General features: G+C 48.3%; 21 protein-coding genes across 21 annotated transcripts; 13 read left to right on the top strand and 8 right to left on the bottom strand.

The window, feature by feature from the left end:
- Positions 1-168: 168 nt before the first annotated feature.
- On the top strand, positions 169-1813 carry OGAPHI_005151 (uncharacterized protein; the record flags this gene model as incomplete). The annotated part of the gene is made up of 2 exons (XM_046206306.1): positions 169-235; positions 561-1813. 2 exons carry the CDS (start codon positions 169-171, stop codon positions 1811-1813), a joined length of 1320 nt encoding a protein of 439 aa, XP_046060085.1.
- Positions 572-1758, bottom strand: OGAPHI_005152 (uncharacterized protein; the record flags this gene model as incomplete). Its single annotated transcript, XM_046206307.1, has 2 exons — positions 572-1118; positions 1211-1758. The coding sequence occupies 2 exons, from the start codon at positions 1756-1758 to the stop codon at positions 572-574; spliced, it is 1095 nt and encodes a 364-aa protein (XP_046060086.1).
- Positions 1814-1940: 127 nt separating the features above from the next.
- Positions 1941-2534, bottom strand: OGAPHI_005150 (uncharacterized protein; the record flags this gene model as incomplete). The annotated part of the gene is made up of 1 exon (XM_046206305.1): positions 1941-2534. One exon carries the CDS (start codon positions 2532-2534, stop codon positions 1941-1943), a length of 594 nt encoding a protein of 197 aa, XP_046060084.1.
- Positions 2535-2631: 97 nt separating this feature from the next.
- OGAPHI_005148 (uncharacterized protein) lies at positions 2632-5259 on the bottom strand (the record flags this gene model as incomplete). Its single annotated transcript, XM_046206303.1, has 1 exon — positions 2632-5259. One exon carries the CDS (start codon positions 5257-5259, stop codon positions 2632-2634), a length of 2628 nt encoding a protein of 875 aa, XP_046060082.1.
- OGAPHI_005149 (uncharacterized protein) lies at positions 3631-4209 on the top strand (the record flags this gene model as incomplete). The annotated part of the gene is made up of 1 exon (XM_046206304.1): positions 3631-4209. The coding sequence occupies one exon, from the start codon at positions 3631-3633 to the stop codon at positions 4207-4209; it is 579 nt and encodes a 192-aa protein (XP_046060083.1).
- On the top strand, positions 4309-6058 carry OGAPHI_005147 (uncharacterized protein; the record flags this gene model as incomplete). The annotated part of the gene is made up of 3 exons (XM_046206301.1): positions 4309-4555; positions 4646-5160; positions 5537-6058. 3 exons carry the CDS (start codon positions 4309-4311, stop codon positions 6056-6058), a joined length of 1284 nt encoding a protein of 427 aa, XP_046060081.1.
- Positions 6055-7821, bottom strand: OGAPHI_005146 (uncharacterized protein; the record flags this gene model as incomplete). The annotated part of the gene is made up of 1 exon (XM_046206300.1): positions 6055-7821. The coding sequence occupies one exon, from the start codon at positions 7819-7821 to the stop codon at positions 6055-6057; it is 1767 nt and encodes a 588-aa protein (XP_046060080.1).
- A 46-nt stretch (positions 7822-7867) lies between these two features.
- OGAPHI_005145 (uncharacterized protein) lies at positions 7868-8710 on the top strand (the record flags this gene model as incomplete). The annotated part of the gene is made up of 1 exon (XM_046206299.1): positions 7868-8710. One exon carries the CDS (start codon positions 7868-7870, stop codon positions 8708-8710), a length of 843 nt encoding a protein of 280 aa, XP_046060079.1.
- A 333-nt stretch (positions 8711-9043) lies between these two features.
- On the top strand, positions 9044-9880 carry OGAPHI_005144 (uncharacterized protein; the record flags this gene model as incomplete). Its single annotated transcript, XM_046206298.1, has 1 exon — positions 9044-9880. One exon carries the CDS (start codon positions 9044-9046, stop codon positions 9878-9880), a length of 837 nt encoding a protein of 278 aa, XP_046060078.1.
- A 258-nt stretch (positions 9881-10138) lies between these two features.
- On the bottom strand, positions 10139-17317 carry OGAPHI_005141 (uncharacterized protein; the record flags this gene model as incomplete). Its single annotated transcript, XM_046206295.1, has 1 exon — positions 10139-17317. One exon carries the CDS (start codon positions 17315-17317, stop codon positions 10139-10141), a length of 7179 nt encoding a protein of 2392 aa, XP_046060075.1.
- Positions 12308-12634, top strand: OGAPHI_005143 (uncharacterized protein; the record flags this gene model as incomplete). Its single annotated transcript, XM_046206297.1, has 1 exon — positions 12308-12634. One exon carries the CDS (start codon positions 12308-12310, stop codon positions 12632-12634), a length of 327 nt encoding a protein of 108 aa, XP_046060077.1.
- On the top strand, positions 14885-15481 carry OGAPHI_005142 (uncharacterized protein; the record flags this gene model as incomplete). The annotated part of the gene is made up of 1 exon (XM_046206296.1): positions 14885-15481. The coding sequence occupies one exon, from the start codon at positions 14885-14887 to the stop codon at positions 15479-15481; it is 597 nt and encodes a 198-aa protein (XP_046060076.1).
- Positions 17318-17420: 103 nt separating the features above from the next.
- Positions 17421-19127, bottom strand: OGAPHI_005140 (uncharacterized protein; the record flags this gene model as incomplete). The annotated part of the gene is made up of 1 exon (XM_046206294.1): positions 17421-19127. The coding sequence occupies one exon, from the start codon at positions 19125-19127 to the stop codon at positions 17421-17423; it is 1707 nt and encodes a 568-aa protein (XP_046060074.1).
- A 633-nt stretch (positions 19128-19760) lies between these two features.
- On the top strand, positions 19761-20303 carry OGAPHI_005139 (uncharacterized protein; the record flags this gene model as incomplete). Its single annotated transcript, XM_046206293.1, has 1 exon — positions 19761-20303. The coding sequence occupies one exon, from the start codon at positions 19761-19763 to the stop codon at positions 20301-20303; it is 543 nt and encodes a 180-aa protein (XP_046060073.1).
- Positions 20304-20445: 142 nt separating this feature from the next.
- Positions 20446-21351, top strand: OGAPHI_005138 (uncharacterized protein; the record flags this gene model as incomplete). Its single annotated transcript, XM_046206292.1, has 1 exon — positions 20446-21351. The coding sequence occupies one exon, from the start codon at positions 20446-20448 to the stop codon at positions 21349-21351; it is 906 nt and encodes a 301-aa protein (XP_046060072.1).
- Positions 21352-21481: 130 nt separating this feature from the next.
- Positions 21482-21979, top strand: OGAPHI_005137 (uncharacterized protein; the record flags this gene model as incomplete). The annotated part of the gene is made up of 1 exon (XM_046206290.1): positions 21482-21979. The coding sequence occupies one exon, from the start codon at positions 21482-21484 to the stop codon at positions 21977-21979; it is 498 nt and encodes a 165-aa protein (XP_046060071.1).
- On the bottom strand, positions 21680-24232 carry OGAPHI_005134 (uncharacterized protein; the record flags this gene model as incomplete). The annotated part of the gene is made up of 2 exons (XM_046206287.1): positions 21680-21963; positions 22036-24232. The coding sequence occupies 2 exons, from the start codon at positions 24230-24232 to the stop codon at positions 21680-21682; spliced, it is 2481 nt and encodes an 826-aa protein (XP_046060068.1).
- Positions 23127-23408, top strand: OGAPHI_005136 (uncharacterized protein; the record flags this gene model as incomplete). The annotated part of the gene is made up of 1 exon (XM_046206289.1): positions 23127-23408. One exon carries the CDS (start codon positions 23127-23129, stop codon positions 23406-23408), a length of 282 nt encoding a protein of 93 aa, XP_046060070.1.
- OGAPHI_005135 (uncharacterized protein) lies at positions 23430-24038 on the top strand (the record flags this gene model as incomplete). The annotated part of the gene is made up of 1 exon (XM_046206288.1): positions 23430-24038. The coding sequence occupies one exon, from the start codon at positions 23430-23432 to the stop codon at positions 24036-24038; it is 609 nt and encodes a 202-aa protein (XP_046060069.1).
- A 37-nt stretch (positions 24233-24269) lies between the features above and the next one.
- OGAPHI_005132 (uncharacterized protein) lies at positions 24270-25640 on the top strand (the record flags this gene model as incomplete). The annotated part of the gene is made up of 1 exon (XM_046206285.1): positions 24270-25640. The coding sequence occupies one exon, from the start codon at positions 24270-24272 to the stop codon at positions 25638-25640; it is 1371 nt and encodes a 456-aa protein (XP_046060066.1).
- OGAPHI_005133 (uncharacterized protein) lies at positions 24740-25496 on the bottom strand (the record flags this gene model as incomplete). The annotated part of the gene is made up of 2 exons (XM_046206286.1): positions 24740-25242; positions 25343-25496. The coding sequence occupies 2 exons, from the start codon at positions 25494-25496 to the stop codon at positions 24740-24742; spliced, it is 657 nt and encodes a 218-aa protein (XP_046060067.1).
- Positions 25641-25647: the final 7 nt, after the last annotated feature.

The following is a 25647-nucleotide window of genomic DNA, read 5'->3' as shown; positions in this document are numbered from 1 at the left end:
CAATTTCGTCGAGCCGGCATGGAATGCAAGTCACTTAGGCAGGGGGGCCGCCAATTATTTATGTTCTGGTGATGGAAATTCCTTGGTAAGCCGAATTTTCCTGCACTTTTTTTTTTATAAAACCCAGTCTTTCTCTTCTTGAGCTTGAACCATATTTGCTACTTGGAAATGCAGTTCAAACTTGCTTTGCTCGCTTTGGCTGGTGTCGCTTTGGCCGACACCACCTCTTCGTTGAGTAAGTATTCAAACAAATAAACGAAAGAACGAGGCTTGGATCGAGTTTTTCAGATTCCGATCTGGACGACTCCTTTAAACAGAAAATGTCGACACAACGTGGTTTTTCAAGGAATTACAGGCCCAATGACTACAGGATAGTGAACCTTTCGGCGACGACTCCGCCTTGTCGGTGTCTTGTGTGCTCCTTCGCCTCGCGATCGAGTCCATTTCGTGACTGTTAGCCACATTATTCCAAATCACCTGTTCTTTTTTTAGAAGTGGATCCAATTTGCTCCTTTAAAATGCAAATCCGTCCAAGTCGCTTGTTCTTTTTTTTTCCCGAGGACTTTCGGATTCACCCGAGTCCACGACTTTTCCATGCAATACTAACACCCCAGACTCTACACTCACTTCGACAACCTCCATTTCTGTCGCTTCGGGATGTTCGTTCTCCAAGACCCTCACTGCCACCGTGCAATCCGACTTGGATGATCTTTCCTCCTGTTCTGCTATCGAGGGTGACATTCTCATCACCGGTGACCTGGCTACTGCCTCCATCGCCAACGTCAAGGCCATCTACGGTTCTTTGACCGTCTTCAACGCCTCCTCGTTGACCTCCTTTGCCGCAGACTCCCTTACTACCATTACCAAACAATTGGAGCTCTCCCAGCTCACCATCTTGGACACTCTTTCTCTTGGATCTCTTGACTCTGTTGGAGCCATCAACTGGGTCACTCTCCCAGCCTTGACCTCCTCTGGTTTGCACGGTGTTACCGACTGTCAAAGTATCTACATTTCTGACACCCAATTGGAGTCCTTGGACGGTTTGAACCCATTGGTTGTTGAGAGCTTCAACGTCAACAACAACAAGAACTTGGGTTCCATCAACTCCGAGATCCAGTCTGTTTCTAACGCTCTGTCCGTTTCTTACAACGGTGACGACACTGATGTCAGCTTTGACTCTCTTAAATGGGCCAACAACATCACCTTCTACTCTGTTTCATCGATCAACTTGCCAAACATCACCACCGTCAACTCCTCTATTGGTATTTTCGAGTCCAACGTTGAGGACCTGGACTTTTCTGGTGTGACCAAGATTGGTGGTGACCTTTCCATCGAGAACAACGACGAGTTGACCTCTGTCGACTTCTCCAGCTTGACTTCTCTTGGTGGTGGTTTCGTGGTTGTCAACAACTCCAAGTTGGCCGGCATTGACGGCTTCGACGAGCTCAAGTCCATCGGTGGTGCCGTTATCTTGAAGGGTGACTTCGACAACGCTACCTTGCCATCCCTGTCCACCGTTAGAGGTGGCTTCGACCTCGAGACCACCGGTAAGGTGGACTGTGACGAGTTCGAGTCCTTGTCCAAGAAGGGCGGTATCCAAGGTGACAAGTTCGTCTGCTCCGCTGCTACCGAGTCCTCGTCTTCTGTCAACCACTCCAAGACTGCCGACTCCTCTTCTTCTGGCTCTGGCTCTGCCACTGCCTCCGACGAGTCCACTTCTGCCGGTTCCTCCTCCTCCTCCAAGGGTGCTGCTGCCATCAACGGTGTTTCCGTCTTTGGTACTCTCTCTGCTTTGTTGCTTGCCTTGTTGTAAGATAGAAAAGCAACAAGGAGTCCACCCTGTATGCTCTTTTAAAAGGTTTAATGTTTCTCATACTATTACTACTAGACTGTATCTTTTAATTTGAAAGAAGTTTGTCTGATTTGCTTATTCTATTTACTCACAGACCTTTTCCATAGTTGCCCTTCTCGAAGAAAGCCATGATCTCGGCCACGATCTTCTCCAAAGCGCTCAACCACTCCTCCAACTGCTGGGCCACTTTTTCTTGGTCCGCACCAAGTTTCGCAAAGAAGTCAGCTCTGTACGGACAGGCCTTCATTGCCAGCTTGAAGATCGGTCTGATCAGCATTGTGTGGTATTTGGTCAAAGTCTTGCCGTAAGCGTCCGTGAAAGTCTTGTTCAACTCGTCTTTTGGTCTAGACACGGTCTCTCTCATAGCCACGGCTGTGAACTGCAGACCCCTGCACAGCCACAACAAACCTTGAGTGGCAGTCTTCTTCTTGTCGGTCACCTCGGACAAGATCAAGTCCTGCAAAGTTCCGGTCTTGTCAGGAGACTCCAACAGCTTGGCACGCACCTTCTGGATGTTGCCCGTCATGTCGTTCTGCACCACAGAAAACGCCGACGATCCAAGCAGATCAAAAAGCTTCACGAGCGACTCGGACGCCTCCAGAAAATCCGCCGTCGCGATCTTGCCGTCCACAACAGGAACGTCCGCAAACGACTTCTTCATCTCATCGAAAAAAGTGCTCATCTTGAATGATACAGAGTAATATATATTATTGGAAAAATAGAACTCGAAATTAACGTGTCGTTCCAGTGTTGAAAAATTTCGATGCACACGACAATTTCTATAATTTGAGAGAGATGTATTTTTGCAGGTGTGCTGGAGGAACAGGCGGCCACTGGCCGGCTCTCTTGAGCTTCATTCTCTCCGTGAACGTCATGTTCTTCAGGTTCGACTCCCATTCGGCAGCCTCCTTTCTGTGACGCTCGTCTGCGTTGGCCATGGCCTTTTGCTCCTGCTCGAACTCGGCCTTCTTCTTGGCCACAAACGCAGCAATACGCTCCTGTTTGGCCTGCTCGAACTTCTCCCGGGCCTCCTTCGCCTTGGCCTCGTACGCCTCGCGCTCGGCCTTCTCTCTCTGAGACACAAATTGCTCGTAGTCCGGAATCAATCTACTCAATCTCTGCTTGATCTTCAAAGACTCTTCATGCTCCTTCTTGGCATTCGCAATAAGCTTCTCCTTCATCTCGGCATACACCTCCAGCTCGCGACTCTTCTGAGCTTCAGCCTCAGGCTCAAGCAGTGGAATCTCGTATTTGCGCTGAGCTCTTTCAATGTAGTCAAACCGCTTGGCAGTAGCCTCGATCCGTTCCTCAAGAACCTTTCTGTCCTGCTCAAGCTTGTCGATTTGCATTTTTTGCAGCTCCCTTCCGTCCAGCTTCTCCATGGCGTCCATGTCAAGCTTGATAATACCCTTGGCATTAATCTCGTTGAGCAGCTTCTTCTTCTCGGCCTTTTGGATGGCCTCAAGCTCCTTTCTGCGCTTCTCCTCCAATCTCTTGGCGGTTTCTTGCTCCACTCTTTCTTGCTCCGCCTTCTTGACAGCAGCAAGCTTCTCATATCTAGCCTTCGCGGCAGCCTCCTCATCACGACGCTTGATCTCAGCAGCCTCCTTTTGTCTGTTCTCCAAAATGGTGGCACGGTCCAAGATCTCTTGTTTCTCCTCTGCGAACTCGGCATTGGCACGAACGCTGATCTTTTGCTTGAGGTCTTCCTCCTCCTGCACCACAAGCGGATCGATCAGTCTCACAGACTCTCTCAAGGTTTTGGCAAGAGTAGAAAGATGAGATCTGATAAGATCGGTTGGAGTGCTTTGAACCTTGTTGGAAACGTTGAGGGGAATCGAGCTGAGCAACGAGTTCTCCAGAGTGTCAGCCTTGAAGGAGATCACTCTAGCCTCGTGGTCGATCTTAACGGAAAGCAAATTCGAAGCAGCAGCTCTCAAAAGATGGGTCTCGATCTCAATTGGAGTGAGCTTGAATTGACCTTCGAAAGTAGACAACTTCACCAAGAAGTCAAGCTTGACGGTCTCGTAAACCTGGGAGATTTGCTCAAACAATTTGTCCAAGATCACACTGGTCAATGGCTTGATGTACATATGGAACTCCTTGTTCTCCTCAAAATACTGGAAGATACCCTTGGCTTCGGAAGCAAACGAGATTGGGTGGAGGTCTTTCTCCATGAGCTTGTACAACTTGGCAAGAACTGGGTCAACAATGCTCAAGACGTTTCTGGAAGCAACTTGCTCCAAAAGGGACTCTCTGGTTGGAACCTTAGAGAGGTTGAGCAAGATAGCCAATCTGTTGTTCTTTCTCTTGATGAAGTCGTCGGTCTTGGACGAAAGATTCACTGGAACAGCTAGAACAGACAAGAGTTGTAAAGATGCATAGTGTTTGAGCTCAGCATCCGTGGCAATTGGAGACTGAACAAACAAAGAGAAGAACTTCTGTCTGGCAGCAGCATGGAAGAGTCTGTTGTCACTGACACTGAAAATTTTAGCCAGGTTGTCGTAGTAGTTGACCATCATGCTTGGTTTTGGTTGTCTTTTGGAGATGGTCATCAAAGTGTGGACGTCCTCAACCGTGCGGAAAGACTCCTGCCAGAGCTCCAATCTAACGGAAACGTTCAACTGGTTGAATCTGGTCTCGAGGTATCTCTGCAAAGTGTCAGGGTCCGAGAGATCGATTGGGTTTTCTATCTGGTGCTTAGTAGCCGATTTTTGTGTCACTGTTTGCAAATGGGTTCTCAACATCTCGCACAAACGTTTGAATTCCGTCTTTCTGTTGTACTTGACACAGAAGCCGAATGCCTGCGAAACAACAGCAGCATAGCCCACCTCGAGCTTGGCGTTGTTTCTCAAAATGTCCAGAACAGTTCTGTATGCCTCCCACAAGAACTTCAACCATGGAACAACAAGCTCTCTGTCGGAACGGTCCTTGGTGTCGTCTGTAGAAACACTGGACATGAGCACGTCTTCTGGAGAAATGACGACTCTTCTGTTTTCGTCGTCTTCTCCATCTTCGTCATCTTCCTCGAACTGGGCAGCTTCTGCCTCCAAAGTGGCAGCAACGTCGTCAGCCTTCAATTGGGCATCGTTCAACTTGGATTCGGCCTTGTCAAGGAACTTTTTCACCACAGTCTCAACAGATTGGAAACCATACTCGTTTCCCTGAACGTTCTTCTTGTACTGGTGCAAACCGTCCTTGACAAGCTTACCACTTCTGAGCTCCACGCCCAAATCAACAAACAAAAGAGCAATTGGCTCAAGATCAGCAGGAACCACAGATCTGGCTCTTTTCGAGCTGACAAAGTCGTAAAGCGTCTGCAAAGCAGCATCTTTCTGGCCCACGGCAATGAGGTCCTCGGCACGTCTCAGCGTGTTTTCGGGACGGATGTTATATGAAGGAGCCATCACACGAATATATTTAATCCCTTTATTTTTTGGAAAATTTTACTCTTTGTCAAAAAAATTACGCTCCAGCTTACCCGGCTCTAGAACTTTACATATCTGGAATTTGCACCAAACGGCTCAAGACATATATACATACATTGCTTTTTCGAATTGAAACTGGTGTCAAAGTTTATCAGCCTGGGAAACGTTGCTGATTTTCAACTTTATCATGAGCAACCTCATATACAGATATCTGCTCAACAAGGTATGTTGCTGCGCACCCTGATTAACACCTCAGACCGGGCTATCGAACTTGGTCCACATTGGACCAACGGAGGACCCTTACAACGAAATCATTCCTCCAAACGAGCTCAAGTTCTGGCAAAGGCAAGGTGCCAAACGGCGCAAGAATATCCCCGAGCAATACTCTGCGAATGACCGGGCAATCTTGAAATCGGTGCGTGATCGTGCTTATTATCAAGATACTTGCTTCAGTATTGCTGGTATTCGATGGGGGTGTGGAGCCATTGTTGGGCTTGTTCCAGTGGCTGGAGACGTGATCAATGTTGCAATCTCTGTGGAATTGATCCGTAAAGCCAACCAAATCGACGGAGCCTTATCTAGTCCCGTGGTTGTGAAAATGATCATCAACGTGATCATTGACTTCTTGATCGGTCTTATCCCTATTGTGGGAGACTTTATCACTATCGCGTACAAGGCCAACACCAGAAACTTCCAGCTATTGGACGAGCTGCTTGTGAAAAGATACAGTGCTGTCTTGAGCAAGCAACCTCTTGATCCAATTGCTACCACCAACTAGGTCAGCTTCAAAGTTCTGAAGAATTGGACGCTCTTTTTCACATCAAACACCTGCGGCTTGTCGTCGTAATACTCGGATTTTGGTAGATACCTCAATAGGTTGTAAATTTCATCTCTAACCACAAACGGTTCGATTTGGGGAATTTCGACATCCTCCAATTTGATCTCTTCGACTTTATCCAAGGCCTCTTCCGATCCCTTGAGCGTGTACTCGTCTAGTAGCTTCACAACATTAAAGTCAGGGAACGATTTCGAAAGGAACTGGAACTCACTGCTTTGCGGGAACGCTTCTCTGTATCTTTTTTCCAGCGAACGAATCGAGTTCGAGTCTCCAAATTCAAGCTCGATAGGATAAAACTGACGATACACCTTCTCTAGCAAAGATGGTTTGTCCTTGAAGTTCTCGATACTTTGTTCCAACAGTTTTTTTGCGTTTCCCAAATCATTCAACGACAAGAGGTAATTCAGATAAACCTCAACAAACGCAAACTCCTGGCCGTAATACTTCATGGCCAGCTCGAAACACCGCATCGCAATTTTCAAGTCGTTGTTCTGGTGCTCCATCATAGCATAATCAACAAAAACATGCCATGTAATGCCAGCAAACTTTCTGGCTCCAGAAAACACAGCTCTTGCTTCCTTCATGCCTTCTGTTCTTCTGCAGGCTTTCATAAGCAACGAGTAGGTAGAAGTGATACAATGTGCCAACGTCGCTTTGACCTTGTTGTCTTGCTCCTCCTCGTACTGCTTTGTGAGATGCGCTATAAGCGTGTTCCAGATATCCTTGATCTTCTCAATCTCGTTGCCTCTTTCGTAATGGCTGGACAACACAAGCACCAAACTGACACTCTGCGGGTTCAAAACAATTCCCTGTTGAAGAAGCTCGACCGCATCCGACGACAGGTCTTTGGAAACAAGATACACGGCGTAATTGTACCAAACCTCTGGCTGGAACCGTAGATACTGCGTCGAGAGTCTATAGACAAAGTTGACTCTCTTATCCAGAAGTTCGGGCGTCAGATTCAGTTTATTACTGCGTTCCCAGTTGATCCAGCGTTTCCAGAACTCCAGTTGGTTTCTGCTATTCTTTCTCTCTTCTGACGGCTTTAGATGCGCGGTCAAGTTGATCAAGTTTTGGTTTAAAGGACGAAGTTTCATGTACTCCTGCGATTTCTCGTTGATGTGGCGTCTAGCGTTCATTTGGTCGGTCTCGTTTTCAAAGTCGAGGTATTTTTTCCAATTCTTGTCCAGCTGACGCAACGGAGTGGATATGAGTTTCCTGTACAGAGATCGAAGTTGACTGGTTTTGGATGTCTGCTCAATACTGGAAACCGGGTTCCACTCGTTCAGAAACTTGAAGTACTCGTCCCATATCGCCTGGCCGTTGATGAAATCGAGCCCCACGTTGTCCGTGGCGAAATCGTACGCTTTCATCACGGTGAGTCTGGCCTGTTCTCCTCCAGTGATGATATCGTTGACTTTACGGACGTATTTTAAATAGACTTTCCATAGTTCAACGTCATAGACCTTGGTAAGACATCTAGCAAACAGCTGTTCGACCTTACCGTCGTCGTTCTTGTCCATTTCATGATCAATATACAGTTTCCACACATGGCCGTCGTTGAAGAATATCTTCAAATAAGCCTCGAAGACCTCTTCAGATGGCGAGTTGGCCACCAATGCAAGCCATCTCGACCGGTCCAGCGACCCAGAAAGCGTCTCCAAAGTGTCGGGATTGTCCAGCTTCCGTTTCTTGGTCTCCATTAAACAAATACAAGAAAGTTAAAAAAATTCCTCCAAAAAAAGATCCATGTCTATTCATCTGTGGGGAGGGACTTTTGACGCCGAGTCGATTGCCATTGCGCAGTTTCTGGCGGCTCATGGCGGCCATATCGATATTCAGCTCAACTACGACTCCAACTACCTGCTTTCTCCTAATGGAAAACTGCCCTTGTTGAAAGACGGAAGCCTTCTTTTACAAGGTTACAAGGAGATAGTCGACCATTTGAGCACAAAATTCCATCTTTTTGAGTACTCCACCGAGACAAATCTTCTGGACCAAGGACTGATCGAGCATCTGTTGAAATCCATGGATATCGTCACCTCTTACAATTACTTTCTCAATAAGGTTAACTACGACAACTACACAAGGGGTGTTTTCAAACAGCTACTCCCGTTCCCGTTCCAGTACAAGCCACCGCTGAATTTGAAGTCCGCTGCGTTGGCTACGTGCGAGACCGCAGGCATTTCGTCGTCAGAAGACTCCGACCAGCTGCTCCAACTGAAAGAACGTCAAAAGAGCCTATTGGAGACTCCGGTACTGTCGAACTTTGACAAGTCAAAACGAGACGCCTCGCTCAAACAGGTGCTCTACGAAATGGACATTCTTACTAATATGCGGTGTATCACCATGTTGGAAGACACTATTAAGCTGGTGACCGACCTGCAGTTACCACAGGATTCGTCGTCCATGATCCTTTTCCAGGCGTACATTTTGAGCAACACAAGTCCAAACTTGAAGGCGGATTTTGTTGCCCAGTATTTGCAACGAAACCACCCTAACTTGGTGCCATCGCAGCCGTTTACCGACCAAATTCCCGACATCGTGTCTTTCACTCAGGCGTGCCGGTCTCTCGCACAGAATTACCTCTAATTCACTGGTCTGGCTTGTGAATCCCCGGGTACACGTTGTAATACACGACAGAGCCATCAGAATCACATATTCCCAAAATCATCTTGTCCACTCCAACTATGCTAAAGATCTCGTCCAGGCGTTGCATTGTGAGCTGCTGGTCCACCAGTACGGGACACACGCATTCGCGCACGTTGTCAGGGTTGCGGCCAAATAGCACCCTTACATCGTCTTTCTCGAACTCCTCGAGCTCGGTCCACAGGTGGTAATGAATAAGGTTCAGCTTCACCTTATCCATATGGAGAGAGAAAAAAAATAAAATAAAATTCAAACACTTGAAAACAGCAGGCTTAGATGAACAGGTTCCAGTCTCTCCCGCGAGCGCTGGGACAACCCAAACATCACCTCGAGCGACGACGCAAACACAGGGACACCCCGCAGCCGAATCAGCGCCGCAAACCCAAGAAGTTGCGCCAGGTGGGCCAGAAAAGCCGCGGCGTGCTCATCTGGCTGTACTCCATCTCGCTGCTGATCTTCATTGTGGTGTTTCTGCTCTTGAACGCTCTTGTTCCGCTCGACCTGATTCTGCGGTCGACGTCGCTGTCAAGTTTGACGTTCATTGCGCTCGTGGTGGTGATTGCCTCTGCGCTGTTTCTGTTTATCTCTGCGGTGATATACATTTTGCGGATTCTGATACTGAAACGCTACCTGCAGGACATTCCCAAGGCGTACGTGCCCATCACTGAGCGGGACATTGGCGCGCGCGAGTCCAAGTACATCTCGCAGGGCATTGCACGAGCGAAAAAAATCAAACAGCTCGCCCGCCCAAACGCTACCGTGGACCACCCGGGACTCCACAGCGCCGACCAGATCAACGACCCAACGCTGCCGGACAACGTCGTGTACGAGGACGTTGTGCGCGCGATCGGCGAGGACGTCCGCTACAGACACACGCTGCACCTCACGCACTCGTTCCAGGTCCAGGTCGAGCCCAACCAGACACTGCGGGACATTGTGTACACCACTTTGCGCCGTGCTACGCTGTCGGAAAAGGAGTCGCATCTCGTGTTCGACTTCCTGGCCCACTACGAGAAACTACGGTTCAGTGGCAAGCCCATCTCACGCACAGACTTCCTGGTGTTCCTGAGCCTGTGGAATCATACCAAAACAGTCCTGAGACGAGAACTGTGATACCGCAATGCACTATATAGACGTATATTTCCCTAATTCGACATTCAGTTTCCATCTGTGCAGAAACCAAACTTCCTGACGGGAGGTTGTTCTCGGAGACGGTTCATATATGGTTTATATGGCAACGGAAGGACGGCTTAGTCGTCGGCCCGTCGTGGCATTGTCTCCTGGTTGTTATTTTTGATTCGAGTCAAATTTTTTCCTTGAATTTTTCATTAAATGCAGAAACCGGGTCTGCCATTATATAATACTGTGTCACTAGGCAAACGGGTTTTCCTGGCCAGCTTCGAGAGCGGTTTCGGCCTGGTTGAACAGCGAGAAGTGCAACGGCCGGTGCAATTCGTGGTAGAACGCAATTGGGTTGTCCAATTTCAGCTCGAATTCCATCTCCTCGGTCCACGCGTTCGCCATGAACGAGTAATTCCACAGGTCTGTGTCGGGCACCAGAAAGAAGCCCTTCAATTTGTCCGTGAGAATCAGCGGTGTGGTCTTTCGGAACGAATCTGAGTAGTCAGGCACAGAAATGTTCGACCCCAGCGCGTCCTGGTGTTGGTTTCCCCAATCCAGACCGTCTTTTGTCAGTGCCACGCTCGAAACAGTCACAGACCCTGGAGTGAAAGACACCTCCACCGCAGTGGCCTTGGCGTCCCACTGGAACTGCGAACTCAGCTTGCAATGGGTAAGTAACTCCATACAGTCGTCTCCCTCGCTCGGTTTTCCCGATGGAATCGTGTGGATCCATCCCAAAGGCTCCAGATCCTCTAAGTAGCTAGAGTTTGGTAGCAGCGATGGGAACTCTACACGGTGACTGTCTCCAACCTGCGGAACAACAACAAGACTCACAATTTCCTTCACCTGATCATTGTCTGCCGGCGACCGGCCAAACATGTACGCTGCAACGTGCGTACGCACATCGCCCATCTTGATGAACTTGGATAGCAGGTTCTTGGGCATCACGTAAGCGTAGCTGTCTGTGTCTGCAAAGTCGCCAGACGACACAAACACCTTGTTGGCGCGCAAGTGTAAGCTGCTGCTCGAGATCGCACGCACCCGCCAGTCAGCACGCGACTCGAACCGGGCCTGCTCGTGGTTCGTTGTGGTGACCGTGGTGATTTTTTCGCCGTGAACGTTGGTAGTTTCTGTCTTCACGGCAGTCAGCTGCGAGTTTGGATCGCCAGAGCCTTCAATATCGGCAACGGTCTGCTGCTTCGTCGAAGGGGCACGAATATCTTGACCAAGAATAATGTCTCTGATCTCCGTGTCGGTGAGAGAGTTGATGTCCACGTTGTATTTGGACGAGTAGTCGCTCAAAATCAAGTCCGCCAACTGGGCTTCCACGTTCTTCCACTGCTCGTCGGTCAGAGTTGGCCACAGATGGTGCGGTTTGGTCTCGATCGAGGAGTCCGGCCGCAGAATCAGCTTTGTGCGGTCCTTGTTGATCTCCAGCGCACGCATCAACACAACCAGTCTGTTGAATGCCGTGAACGAAGAACACGTCTTTGTCCAGTCATCGTAAATATTGAAGAGCACCATCTGCGGCTCCTTGGCCATGTTGACGAGGTCCAGCAGCTTGTCAATCTTCAATGCAGCGCCGAACGGAAGATGTAGCTCTGAAGGACGAATCTGGATGTTTGGGAAGTCGAGCATATGCACCTCCAACGGGTCCTGTATTCCCTTTCTGGTGATGATCAGCTGTTTAGGCTGCTCTTCACGTGGAAGAGACCGCACGAGCGCGGCAACCTCTTCAGCAGACTTCCACTTGGATAACTGTGTACGTCTCTTTTGTCCTTGGAAAGCAGAGCTGTGAATGATCTTGAAGAACAGCTGACCGGTCCTTGGGTTCAGTATGAACAGCGCTCCGTTCAGACATTTAGCAGCGGTATTTCCTTCCACAGTGCTATGAGTAACAACACGGTAAACATTCACATCATCCACAAACAGCTTGTTGTCGTTGTTGAAAAGCTCGGCATAATTGCTGGACGATAAGAACGCTTCCTGTGGTTGAGCCTGGTACAACTGCAATCCTTTGCGGATTCTCTCACGCAGCACGTAAAGAGCGGGGTTCATCTTCATGATGGTCTTCATTGCGTTCTGGATAAGAGGCTTCAGCTCAGGGAACCAGTTACCGTAAGCATCGTACATGTTGTACGACAAATCAACAGCAACAAGCAGCCCAGTCGCACTAGGATACGTTGTCATTGCGTCGCTGGTGTAATCGAGGAATTTTGCTCTAGAGTATCTGGAGATGTCGTGAGAGTCGTAGTCACCGTAACGAAGTTGCACATCAAGCCAGAACTTGTCGGACTTGACCACGTTCATCTGGTCGTTGGTATCGAACAGTAGAGATGGGCGGCTGCAGTTCCATTGGTACGAGCTCGTCAACAGAATATCTGCAGCAGAAGAGTTCATCTTGTACGATTTTCTTGGATGAATGGCCATTTTCTCAACGCTGTCAATCTGCAACTCGTCCAACTGGGAATCCAGAACCTGACAAAGATCAACCACCAGACTCTCGTGGATTTTCTGCCACAAATGTGCTCTAAAGATCTGGATCAACGAGATCTTGAGAGTTGGAATCTTTCCGTGAAGGAAGATACCCGTCAAATCGAGCTGGACCAAGAATCCAACGTAAACGTTGGCTCTGTTGATCGTTGGAGACCACCACAGAGTAAACCGACGGTTAGGAATCTGCGACAGTCCAGAACGCTGGGCATTAGTGAGTTTCTTGAATTTCAAAGTGTCTTCAAATCCTGATGCTTTCTCCCAGAACAATCCTTCCCATGACTCGAACCCCGTTCCTTTGAACAAAGTGTGCTCAAGAATCGTCTCAATTCCGCCCAATGCTTGGATCACATCCGAACGGTAAGCGTTTAGGTTCCACAGTTTTCCGTCATGACGATCAGAAATCCACCAAAACGGATTGTTTCTTGTCACGGAAAATTGCTTGAACTCTTTCCGAACCCGGAAACCCTTGTCAATAGCCAGGGTTTGCCGGTCTTTTTGGAAAAGCGTGCTAATTCTCGGAATACCTCGGTCCCAGTTTTCTTCCAGGTCTTCATAAGTGAGTCTCCGACGCTGTTGTTCGGCTTCGGCTCTCTTCATTGCAAACTCCGACCACACACGCTGCGAGTCCAGGAACTCATTCTCCCATGTCGTGATGTATCTGTAAATAGTTGGAATGAGTCTATTGTCCTCATGCGACAATCCGGACCGGAAATGCGTAATTCCGGTATCCGTCTGCTTCGACCAGCGCAAATCGGAAGCAGGAATTAAAATGTGCGAAGCACTCAACATTCCCAAGCCTCCTAATTCTTTCGGCGTGTAGAACACAGCTGGAGGGAACCTTGAAGGCATCTTGGAATTCAAACCGAGTTTGATCCGCGTCTGAATCCGGGTTTCTCCCTTCACTATGCAGTCCAGAAGAGATTCTGTCGAAATGACAGCTTCTCTGTAATAAGCAAACATTGACAGCAGCGTCGTGTTCCACTTACTTGCAACCTTGGTAAATGTAGCGGAACCGGACGACATGAGAATTTGCCGGACTCTATTGTTGAACTCCTCCACAGCTTCCTGGGAAACTTGGAGGAAAGCTTTGGCAACAATCTCCTTGGTATTTTCGTCAAGCAGGTCCCAGACACCTTCCTTTGAACTGGTATCTTCCGCCATTCTGCTTTTTGGCAAGATCCGGACCTCAAAACCACACATTGTAAATAGAATATTGGCATTATCTTTCGAGTAAACGGAAGCAAGTGTGTCCTCCCAATCAATAGAGACGATGGATTCAGGAACACGGCCTTGGACTTCCCAGAAAACAGCTCTTCCCAGATGAACATCGTGCCGCATGAGTTTCATTCGCGAGTCTCGAGGCCAACAGCGACGATTGTTGTAGCCAACAATGTGCTCAAAGTTCGGATCAGGGTTCTCGGCCAAGAACTCCTGGATCAGCTCGTCAGCCTCGTCTTGTGAGAAACGGAAAAAGATATGTACCTTATCAACATATCTGGAGTAGATTCGAATAGGAGACTTGGTCTGAGTTTGCACATCTGTGTATTCCAAAAATTCATTAGGACGTTGTGGTGGACCAGCTAACTCTGAAGCTCTTTCTAAGCCAAGTAAAAGCAAATCAACCATTAATCCGTAGTATTGGAAAATAAATGACGAGAACTGTAACCCACGGATAAGACCATACTGGTTGACGTGGTTCATGTCCTTGAAAGTGATTCCAACGTTGTTTTTAGCTGTCAAATAGTCTGCAATGCTCGAGTCAACTATCAGTCGCAAAAGTTGATTCAACAAGGTGAAATCCACCTTCTCCGATAACTTGTTGAGATTAGTCTGCAACATCACGTTGCACTGGCCTTGGGAATAGTCCCAAACATCATCAAGATTGGCAATTCCCTGACACCATTTGTAAACAAGTAAAGGAGGTATCTCACCGTCGTTTGGCTTGACCCAGTTTGGAAATAATCCTCTTTTATCGGCCTCGTACCACAGATACTGATCAAGGTAAGCATCAACAATCTTCTCCAATGGCTCGATATCGTAAACAGGCACAATGTGGCTGTAATAATCCATCATCTCTAACGAAACTTCTTTGAAATTCCGCTGCGTCAGAATGGTTTTCTTGATATTAGCCAAAAACTCATGAGGATTATCGTAAGCCTGCTCAATAAGTGCCAGCTCTTCTCTTTCCGAAGAATTCAATCTTCCTTTTCCATTGTACGTTTCCTTGAGATTTTCCAATGCAAGAATGAGAATCTTGGTGTCATGCTTGTAGTTCACTGGAGGAAATGGAATTGGAACAAACTTCCGGCTTTCTAACCAATGGACCATCGTCATATAAACAGACACACCTTCTTTTGGAGACACGTATGGACCTTCTTTCTGGAAAGTCTGCTGTCTCTCCTGTTCGTTCTTGATCCATAATCTGGTAAGACGGCCAAGATTCTTTTTTGCAACAGCTTTATCAACAGCTGCTCCAGCCTTGATTCTCTGTCTGTTATAATGCGCAACAGAAATCCATCCATCTGCCTTTGCCTTGACGTATCTTTCAATGATGTTTTTGATTGGTTCAGGCATACCTGGCACGTTCCATGGAATATTGGCCTTCCAACATCTCCATGCTTCGCTCAAGTGTTGCAAAATAGCCTTGCTCTTATTCTGTTTGATACCTTCAGGTATCATATCGAGAATGTCGTGAAGAACGGCAGCACGAAGCTCCAAGTCGTAATAAGAATCGACTCTTTGTTTGGTGATTGTCTTCGCCACTTCTTTGCTCTGTCTTCCTTCAAATTGACGAGAAAGCAAGTTTCCAAGCCAACGTTCCAGAAGTGGCACAATTCCTCTCATGAAGAAGATCCACACACGCCAGGCCGGTTGCCAGAATCCGCAACCTGGTCCTTTTCCAATAACAGCGTTGAATCTGTAGTAAACAACGTGTTTCAAGTCCTTACAAGCTCTGATCTGGTGCATAACTTTGTACTTGTAACGGTAGATACCCGTCAACTGCCCAAGATGGTTCAAAGCGTAGTAGATACCGTCTGCGAGCTGGAAAGCGTCAACGTTTCCGAGCCGGAATTGAACATGCGCATCAACAATTAACTTCATGACTCGCAGAATCTCTCGTATCAAATGGAAAGCGTTACCAAACCGAGACTTCTTACGTTCTTTGGTTGTTAGCGTTTTAGTTGGCTTCAAATTGAAATTGTAGTCCAAATGCAAATACGTCAGTCCGCGACGATGAATCATCAAATTCAACATGTTGTATCCCTGTTGGCAAACCTGGAGACCCGCTTCCACCCAATCCAGCGTGGTTTGTTGGAAGAACTTCGTATTTTTCAGCTCCTTGATGAGTTTTGTCTTGGCCTGTGTGCTTGGAACAGACCGGTGGAGTTCATTTGCAACGTGCGATTTCAACAGCTTCTGATACGAAACACGCACTTTGACCGGATAATCACGCGAGGTATGTTGTAAGTACCATTCTTTCACGAGTGCAACGTCCTCTGCACGAACAGTTCGTCCGCTTCTTTTATTGAATGGATATGGTGCCCAAAGCAATTCTATCGATTCATAAGTATTCTCAGGCTCAATCTCTTGGTCCTCAAAGAATGGCTCAACGTCTATCTCGAAGGTACCATCAGACGCGAAATCGGTGTCGACAATAACATCTTTTTTGGGGGTGACAGGATTATAATTTGGCTGGAAATGGAATGCAGGAAGCTCCGGGTCCTCTTTGCGAGAAAACACCACGCTGTTGTAGTGATACCATGCCAAATGCACTCCGCGCACTGCTGAATTGTACAAATGTGGGAAGGAAACACGATACTCAGATCTGATTGGATTCCTGAAGATGATTCTGTCCAGACTGTTGAACTCACTGAAATCGTCGTTTTCCGGGTTGATATCTTTCTGTAGAGGCTCAAATTTGGGTCCACCAGGAAGAGCAACGTTCAGAGCCTTGGCAGTGAAGAACGACTCGTTGTCAAATAAATAGTGGTAATTAGGGTCAAAGAGATCGTCCATCAAAGGCGTGGATAAACGGTAAAGCGTGGCCATAACGTCAAGATCGAGCTTCCACCGACGGTAGGACGGTCCATTGACATGTGCTCTATCATCGACAAGCGGTTTCTCGTCGTAAAACCAGTCTGTCACTGGTAAGTCTTCAACATCTTCTAGTTCCATTTGGATACCATCAAGTGGCTCAATGTCTTCAATATTTTCACTGAAATTCATCGGAGGCTCCTCATCATCAAATACAGGAAATCTGATACGTTTGAAGTGTCTTCTGGCCTTTTTTTCTCGTCTCATTTGTAACCACATAGTCGCCCATTGTGCAATATAAACAGGTTCGATAACTCGTGGAATTTCGTCCACGAATGTGATTGCACCGCTCATATGGTAAACTGCCCGCACCTCTTTCACGGCTTCCCATGGTTGAGGCATGTTTTCCAAAAGTTTCAATATCGCATGGGGCATGTACTTGAGCGAACCGAGAATCGATCTTTTTTCTTGTGAGAACTTCTTGGACGAAAGGTCACCCTGTTCGTGAAGGATTTTTCGAAGATGTTCTTTGGGCATCTCAATCTTTTTGGTTTGAACCACTCCATGCGATCTGAGCTTACTCTCTCTGTAACGACGTTTTTGTAACTGGAGCCAGCTTTGTGATCTCGATTGCAATTCGGGCTCCTTTGACACTGGTTTTCGTGTTCCAGGCATTCCTGGCGGTGGTGGAGGGCGTGAACCATTGGTTTTCAGGCCCGGTGGCGGAGGAGGAACACTAGTTCCATTCCTTGGCTTCTTGTTAGGAGGCGGTAATGGGCCGGTAGTGGGCCGTCCAGGAGGAGGCCGGACATTAGTTGGTGGCCTTGGAGGCGCACCTGGTGCCGGGGGCTTCCCCTCTCCTCTATTGGCGGGCTTTGGCGGCGGTCTTGGGGGCATACAAGGACAATTAGTACTTGGAAAAATATTTACCTAAAAATTGAATGAATTAAAAATATGCACAGCCAAGAAAAAAGCAGATGGCGGGAGGAAACATATTAGATCAAGATCCTCTGTTCAAGTTGACACGGGCCTCCCTCGCAATAGCCCGGGCCTCTTCGATTTCGTTGGACGTTCCGTGGGTCATCTGTGAAGAGTAGTCGTAAGCGGCCTGCCAGTTCTGTCTCTCGAGCTCGTATTTGGCCAGCCAAAGCCGGGCTTTTGAGGTTTCCGCAGTTATTCCATCGTTAGGTTCTTCATCTAGACACATCTTCATGTAAACTGCGGCATTTTTGGTATCTTTGATGGACTGGTGCAAATTAGCCAACTTGTAAAAGATCGCATGATCTATGTCGCTCGAAACGGAAAGCGCCTTCTTATAAGCCTTGATTGAATCTTCGTACTCGCCTAATTTCTCGCTGCAATTTCCGACTGCCTGCCACATCCGCTTATCGAGAGGCTTTAATGCACATGCCCGCTGGTAATAATATAGGCTGTACAAATGCATGTCCAGGACCTCATATGCTTGGCCAAGACCGTACCATGCGCGGAAATCTTTGTTGTTTGTATCGACTGCGCGTCTGTAGCTCTCGATGGCGGCGTGAGAATTTTTCAGCTCCACAAACTCGTGGCCCATCAAGGTCCACGCGCTCAGGCAATTTCTATTTAGGGCCAATGCCCTCTTATAATACATGATTGCCTTCTGGTGGTCAAATTTGAGCGAATAGTAGTTGGCAAGAATGCAGCATGTTTCCGGTCGGAAATTGTCGATCTGTGCAGCAAATTGGGCAAGGAACGCCAATTTGGACTTATTTTCCATCACATACAGGATGTTGGAATATGTATCCATATCGTCCAGCCTCAGTGGGTCACTTGCTAGTACGTCATCAAAAATGTCTTCTGCAGAAACATAGTCCAGAGCGTTGTAGGAGATAAGAGCCTTTTGGATCTTGAGGTAGCTAAATTTAGGGAAGATCTCCAAAAGGTATGTCAAATCGTCGTAAAGCTCGTTGAACTGCTGGAAGAACTCCTGTGAAATTGTGACTTTAAAAAATAGCAGCATCACATGGAATAGCTTGTTGTCGATGAATCTCGCGTTTTTGGTGAATCTGTTCAGAATGGCTAAGGCCTCGCTAAAACTGGCAAGATTGGCAATCAGTTCGGACCAGCACGACCAGTTGAACGGGTAAATCGTGAGCGATTGATAAAAGCATTCCTGCGCCAGAGTGTTGTCTTTCAGTTTTGCAGCTACCAAGCCATTCAAGTACAATAAGAACGGATCGTCTAGGCGTCCTTTGCCCGAAGTCTTTGTGTACTGTTCCAGTTCTTTAGATATCTGTGTCAGTTTTGTGTTCTGAATCTTGCCGTCCTGCTGGCCCAGCACTCCGCCTGTTTCGTCGCACTTTGTCTTTTCACCGCTCAGATACATGGCGTACAGTTTCAGAAAAACGCATTTTGAGCTGGAACAGTCTTTCAGGACGTGTGCACATCGATCAAACTCCTTGAAATTGAAGTACGATGTGGCCATAAGCAGCCTCTCGTTTTCTGTAAACTCCAGAAAGTCGTTTTGTCCCTTGGCTGGCAGAAACGATGGCGGGGATCGCTGAAGAGACTGCTGGTAAACCGCGAATTTCTGGTCATTTGTCAGCGGGACAAGGCCATTGAGCGCTTCGCTGGACCACTTGGCGCCGTGGTGCAAGCTCAAGAGCTGCAAGGTCTTTGCGCTTTCCGTCAGGGCGAATCGAAGCTGCAGCTGTTGATCGAAATCCATGGGAAAAAAGTGAGTAAACAATGGTGTAAGGATGATCTAGTTTAACAAAATTGCAATTGCCCAAGAAAAAAAAAACCTGGGACTTGGTTTCAGGGTGATGTTCGGCAATATTTTAAAATGTTGCCGACAGATCCGAATTTTAAGCCGAAATAACGTGGCAGGACAATAAATGCAGTTTGCTCAATATGGGAAGTTGTAGTTTACGGACATTCGCAAAGTTAATTAAAATGGCAATCAAGAAATGGGCCCATTATTGCAAATAGGGGCAAAACGTGCCACTTGAAAAGTGCGGGAGCAAAGCGCATGTGCGTTCAAGTGGGATATTTTGGTGCCTTAGCACCGGGTCTGAAGAGAATGAGAAAAGCAGGTCGAGTTGTCGGGAAAACCCCGCTACTCTCCAGACGCAGAATGCACCCCCTATGTATGAAACAATAGACCAACAAAACAAATGCGGTTCTACTTTGAGGATCAGAGGCGATGAACAAGGGAAGCAGGACTGCAAGCTGCATCACTGCAAGTATCGCGTGGCTTCTGGCCTGATAGGCTGGTGTCACAGCCTTAGTTTGGTTTCCCATGACTGTGATACGAGAAGGTATAAAAGCGGCCTAATTCCCACCTGTATTTATGTGCCACATGTCCAAGTTTGAGTGGTTAGACGATCTTCAGTACGAGCTGGAGGAGCAACGTCAGTCGTTCAGCAGTAGCGATGGATACGACATTGACCTGTTTGATATCCCAAACGTGGTGGGCCACACTCCTTCCTCAATCACAACCTCGCCTGAGGAGGAGAAGCCAGACTTCAAGCCGTCTGTCAAACGCACGAAAAAACGGCGTGCAGATACTAGCAAAACTAAAAAGCCAATGACGGTTAGGCAACGCAAAGCCCACAACAAGATTGAACGCAAATACAGGATCAACATCAATTCCAAGATCGCGAATCTCCAGAAACTGGTTCCCTGGATGAGCAACGAGAACGTGGCGTTTGAAATCGACGCTGCCCATCTTGAAGATATCCCTAAGGAGAGTCTCGGGGGCCGAAAACTCAACAAGTCTATGATACTGGATATTGTGACCAAATACATTGAGCATCTTCGGAATGACAATGAAGCACTCGCCAAGAAAGTCGCGGAATTGGAATACGCTATGCGCACGCAGTCGCAGGACTCCAAACTGTGATTAAATGGCTAGATTGTTTCCACGAGACAGATTATATAATGGACACCTCGCACCTCCAATGTTGTGGAGCGCAAACTTAATATAGTACAGTAATGGTTTTCCGATAACTACATCCTAGCACCGGTGTAAATTGTTTATTTATATGACTCTGAATAAATCCAAGTTTACGAGTCTTACGTTCGTAAAGAAGCCGCGGGCACTTCATTCGCAGGTGCCTCGTGAGGACACGCTGTTGGGCTCCGCCACAAGCAGCTCCAGTCTTTCGCAGCCTCCTCGTAAGAGATCCAAACGCGACGTTTATATTGCCACAGAAAAAACAGCCCCTTCCAAGCAGTCAGAGCCCGCCTCTGACGACGACCTGCTTAAAAAGTTCGACATTTCGCAAATTAAACAAGACACCGACAAGCTTCTTAATCAACTGGATAGTATCAAGAAACCAGAGAAGGACCAGTCGAAATACATTGATAAATTGTTCTCCCAAGCGGACACCGTCGACAAGGATGAGAAGGTCGTTGCTCTGGCAGAGACCCAGGGAGTCATGAACCATTTGTACGACGATAAGGAGGCAACAGAGCGCACAGAGCGCAAATATAAAGAGTTTTCTCCTAAAGTGTACTCAAAGCACGAAATCGAGCTCCAAACCGATAAATATATACAGATTGCCAGAGATATACTGAGGGGGAAAACAGCATCGTATTTCTACGAGATTGCTCGCGAGTATGCAGACTCGTCTCCCCGTTTGAAGGTCACCGACTCCGAAGTCATTAATCTCCCCAAACAGCGCTACCACGGGTACATTGGGGCCGCCCGTGCCAACACAATCACAGAACACTTGCTGGACAAGTTGAAAGAGCTTTTGAGCGACAGGAAAGCTAACAAGGTGCTCCATTTCTGGGGAGATCGCTATTTTACACGGTTTGTGCTCACACCAGAAATAATTGCCCGAATCATCGAACAGGACGACCAGATCGACTTGGACCTGGCATATGATAAAATGGAATCAACCGCAGACTACGGCCTGTACGTCATGGACCAGAAAGACCAATAACCACTGTGCCATCTGCTTATCTGCTTATCTACGATGTTACGTAAGCTTTGTCGGCTGGTGCGAGGGTCTGAAAATTTTTATTGTCGTCAACGGCATCAGGCTTATTAGACCTGTGAAGGAGTTTAGTGAGATGTCTGTGGTGTTCCCAAGAACGTGTTACAAGTGTGGTCAGGTCGGTCATTTTGCTGACGCCTGTGAAGAAACCGAGCGGTTGTGCTACAACTGCAAGCAACCAGGTCATGAGTCCGGAGATTGTCCGGAGCCTAAGCAGACCACCCAGAAGCAGTGCTATAACTGCAAGCAGACCGGACACGTTCAGAGCGAGTGTTCAGAACCTATCAGACCGGTCTCCAAGTGCTACAACTGTGGCAAGATCGGTCACTTGGCTAAAACCTGTAATTCTGTCAGGGGCGGCCCAAAGGTCACGTGCCACAAGTGCGGAGGACTCAACCATTTTGCCAGAGACTGTCAGTCTGGCGTTGTCAAGTGTTACGCTTGCGGAAAGACCGGTCACATTTCCAAGGACTGTTCTTCTGCCAGCGGTGGATCCAACTTTAACGCAAAGACTTGCTACAAGTGCGGAGAAGCTGGCCACATCTCCAAGTTCTGTGACTTGGATTCCGAGTAAATACTAATTGTTAAGTGATTATATTGGTATCGTGATTCACAATCGTCTGTAGATACGATCGGCCATCGCCGTTATATCTTTCATTTCTTTGTAATCGTGCACCCGCACCATATCGCTGCCGCTTGCTATGCAGGCGGTCACCGCAGCGGCGGTACCAAACAGCCGGTCACCGGCTGCCTTCCCTGTTGCTTCGCCGATGAATCTCTTGCGGGACGGTCCCATGAGCACCGGGATATTGTCAAACGAGGTGTAGCTCTGCGATAGCTGTTTGTAGTTTTTCAGCTTGTCCAGATCTCTTATCAGTTCGATGTTTTGGGAGCTATTTTTCGCAAACCCTAGTCCTGGATCAAGAAGTACTTGCCAGCGGCGAACTCCAGCTTTTTCCAGCTTGTCCAGCGCAGTGGCCAGCTCTTTGCAAACACGACTCATAAACGGAGTCAGCTGGCTGTACTGTTTGATACCGTCTTCAAAATCCTGATAGTCTGTCAGTCGGGCCATTGTCGAGACATCGCCGCGAGTGTGGCCCAAAATGTATGCCATTCCTGTTTCTGCGGCAACATCAAAGATCCGTTCGTCGAAAAGTCCTCCACTCACGTCGTTGATAATATGCGCTCCGCGCCGCGCGCTCTCCAGGGCAACACCCGAACGGTACGTGTCGATGCTGAGAACAACGTCAGGAAACTGTTTTCTGATCTGATCTAGCACAGGCAGCACCCTGCTGAGCTCTTCTTTCTCCGAAACTTGGACCGCTCCCGGACGGGTTGAACAGCCGCCAAGATCAATCACGTCGACTCCCGAGCTCACCATATCCTCCACCTTGGAAAGGGCGTGGTCAACGGCGAGATTGGCAACAGACCCATCGCTGAAGGAATCCGGAGTCACGTTCAAAATCCCCATCAGAAACGTCTTGCTACCAAATGGAAGCATCTTTGCACCAGGCAGGTTAACAAACGGTTGCAGCTCGTTTGCAGGGGTGGTGGCCTTGAGTTGACGCCAATGATTGTGGATCGGCTCTGCCGTCACTGGGTGCAGCATATCTGGAGGCACGAGCTCGCAGAGCGGTGCCAGCACAAACGGTCTTTCCAGCATGCTAATATGAGGTATGTTCAAGTTTGGAGCGTTGAAGATTGTCCCGTCGTAAAGAAGGATGTCCAGGTCGATGGACCGCGGTCCATTATCAAAATGCTTAACTCTTTTGAGAGCCTCGTACTCAATTTCCTTGATTTTGTCTAGTAATTCCTGTGGTTGCAAAAAAGTCTCAACTTTGATACATCCATTGACAAAGTCCGGCTGGTCCAGGAAGTACATTGGCTTCGACCGGAACAGTGTAGATGTGGCCACGACGTTAATTTCGCGGGCCTCGAGCTCCTTCAAAGCCCGTTCGATGTTGGATACTTGGGCGCCCTGGTTTGAGCCAACTGCCAAGTAGACCGTGTGCTTTCCCTCAACAATGGCTGTGTCCTGGCCCAAGTTCGGGACAAACTCTGACGAAATACCCTCAAAATCCACAATGGCCATATCTGCAAGCTCCTGTCGTGATCTCTTAACAGAAACACCGACACCGTCTGTCTCCTCGATCGCTTCTGGCTTGAGCACAGAAACCTCGCAAACATCCACGGCATCGGCCACCTGGAACACGAGCTTTGACACGTTCAGCACCAGCGCCTCCACGGTCTTGAACTGCGAGTCCGAAACGTACTGTTTCACGGCAGAAATGACGTTATCAATGGAAACGTCGCCAGTCACCGTCAAAACCAGCTCCAGCACCACCGGCTGTTTGGCCAGCCGTTCCTCCTTGAACACCCCGATAAGTGTGTCAACGGCGATATTTGTCACCTTAATTGCACTTGTGGCCTCTGATTCAAGATCGCGCTGCATCTCGACCCGAACCTGGCAGTTTTGTTTCTCCATATCAAAAGTAAGAGTAGCATGCTTGCAATTTGTGCTTTCGAACAAGACGTCCTTGAAAAGCCCGTCTCCGAGCTGCAATACCGAACGGAAACTCCGATTTATGTTCCTGCGCTCAAATCCACGAATGTCGCGGCTCAGAACCGCATAGTTGATTGAGTATTTGAGATCATCGTCAGTGCTGGCCTGGCCGAAATCGGTGATCAGGTCCGTCGACACCCGCAGCAAAGTCTCCGTGTCGTTTATCAACCCCTTGTACCGCAGGTTCTTGATCGAAACGGTATCGTTTGTGTGAATCCGCCTCACAAACGCTGGCCGTAGCGCTCTGATCACGCTGCCAAACATTTTCAACTTTTTTTTTTTCTATCCGTAGCTATTTATCATGTCATTGCGGTTTCTGTCGACTGTACGCGCAAAAGCACCGCAATTGGCCGACATCGTCATTATCGGCGGTGGTCCTGCAGGACTGACGCTGGCGGCAGCAATCAAAAACTCGCCAACACTATCGTCTCTCAATTGCAAGCTTGTTGAAGGAGGGAACCTGATTGGTCCCTTGACCAAGTTCAAGCAGGAGCCGCCGTCCAACTTCACCAACCGGGTGGTTTCTCTCACTCCATCCACGGTCTCTTATTTGTCTGAGATCGGGGCCTGGAACCATATTCAGGAGGAAAGAGTCGAGAGCTACGACAACATTGTGGCCTGGGACGGGGTCAGCGGAGCCAAGATCGACTTTGACGGGCCGTCACTGGCTACCATGTGCGAGAACCTGAATCTGCAATCAGCTTTGCTGAGCAGGATCGAGGAACTGGGCCAGGACCTGGAAATCTTGGATAACACCAAGGTGGAGAGCATTCAAGCGGACGAGAAAATCGGATGGCCTGTTTTGCAGCTGTCGAACGGCGAGTCGATCCAAACACGGTTGTTGGTGGGCTGCGACGGGTTCAATTCGCCGGCACGCAAGTTTGCACAGATCGAGAGCCGTGGATGGATGTACAACCGTTGGGGTATTGTTGCAACCATGAAATTCAAGGACGGCGAATTTAGACACCCAACGGGCTGGCAACGGTTCCTGCCCACCGGTCCTGTGGCCCTGTTGCCGCTACCAGACAACTGGACCACGCTCGTGTGGTCAACGACGCCGGAAAATTCCGACATCTTGATGAAACTGGACGAAGACAAGTTCCTGGCTATGGTGAACGCTGCGGTGAAGCTCCCTGTCGAGGAGCTGGAGTATTTGATCAAGGTTGCGGCCTCGAAGCCAGAAATTGTGGCGGAGGAAGTCGCTTGGAGACTCCAGCTTTTCAACGATAAGCTCAGTCCGGAGGAGGCTGGTGGATATCCGCTGGAACTGGAAACTATTGTCACCAAGTCGCGGGGAAAGTTTCCTTTGAAGTTGAGCCACGCAGACACGTACGTGGAAGAGCGTGTGGCTCTTGTTGGAGATGCCGCGCATACGACGCATCCGCTGGCCGGCCAGGGTCTGAACATGGGCCAGGCCGATGTGAAGAGTCTGGTTGGTGTTTTGGAAACGTCTCTGGAGCGTGGACTGGATATCGGCACCAAGATGGCCCTGGAGCCCTACTTCAGCGAGAGATACCCGGCCAACCATGTGCTGCTGGGCGTCGTGGATAAGCTACACAAGATCTACTCAACTGACGCGGCACCTTTGGTGTTTGCGCGGTCGTTTGGCGTCAATGTGCTGAACAACGTGCCGTTTGTGAAAGATTTTATGGTTGCAAGAATGGGCGAGTAAATTAAGT

This window comes from Ogataea philodendri, assembly GCF_020536065.1.
Source record: "Ogataea philodendri strain CBS6075 chromosome Unknown scaffold6, whole genome shotgun sequence".
In the NCBI taxonomy this organism is placed as follows: domain Eukaryota; kingdom Fungi; phylum Ascomycota; class Pichiomycetes; order Pichiales; family Pichiaceae; genus Ogataea; species Ogataea philodendri.
This window is presented reverse-complemented; position numbering and strand designations above follow the sequence as displayed.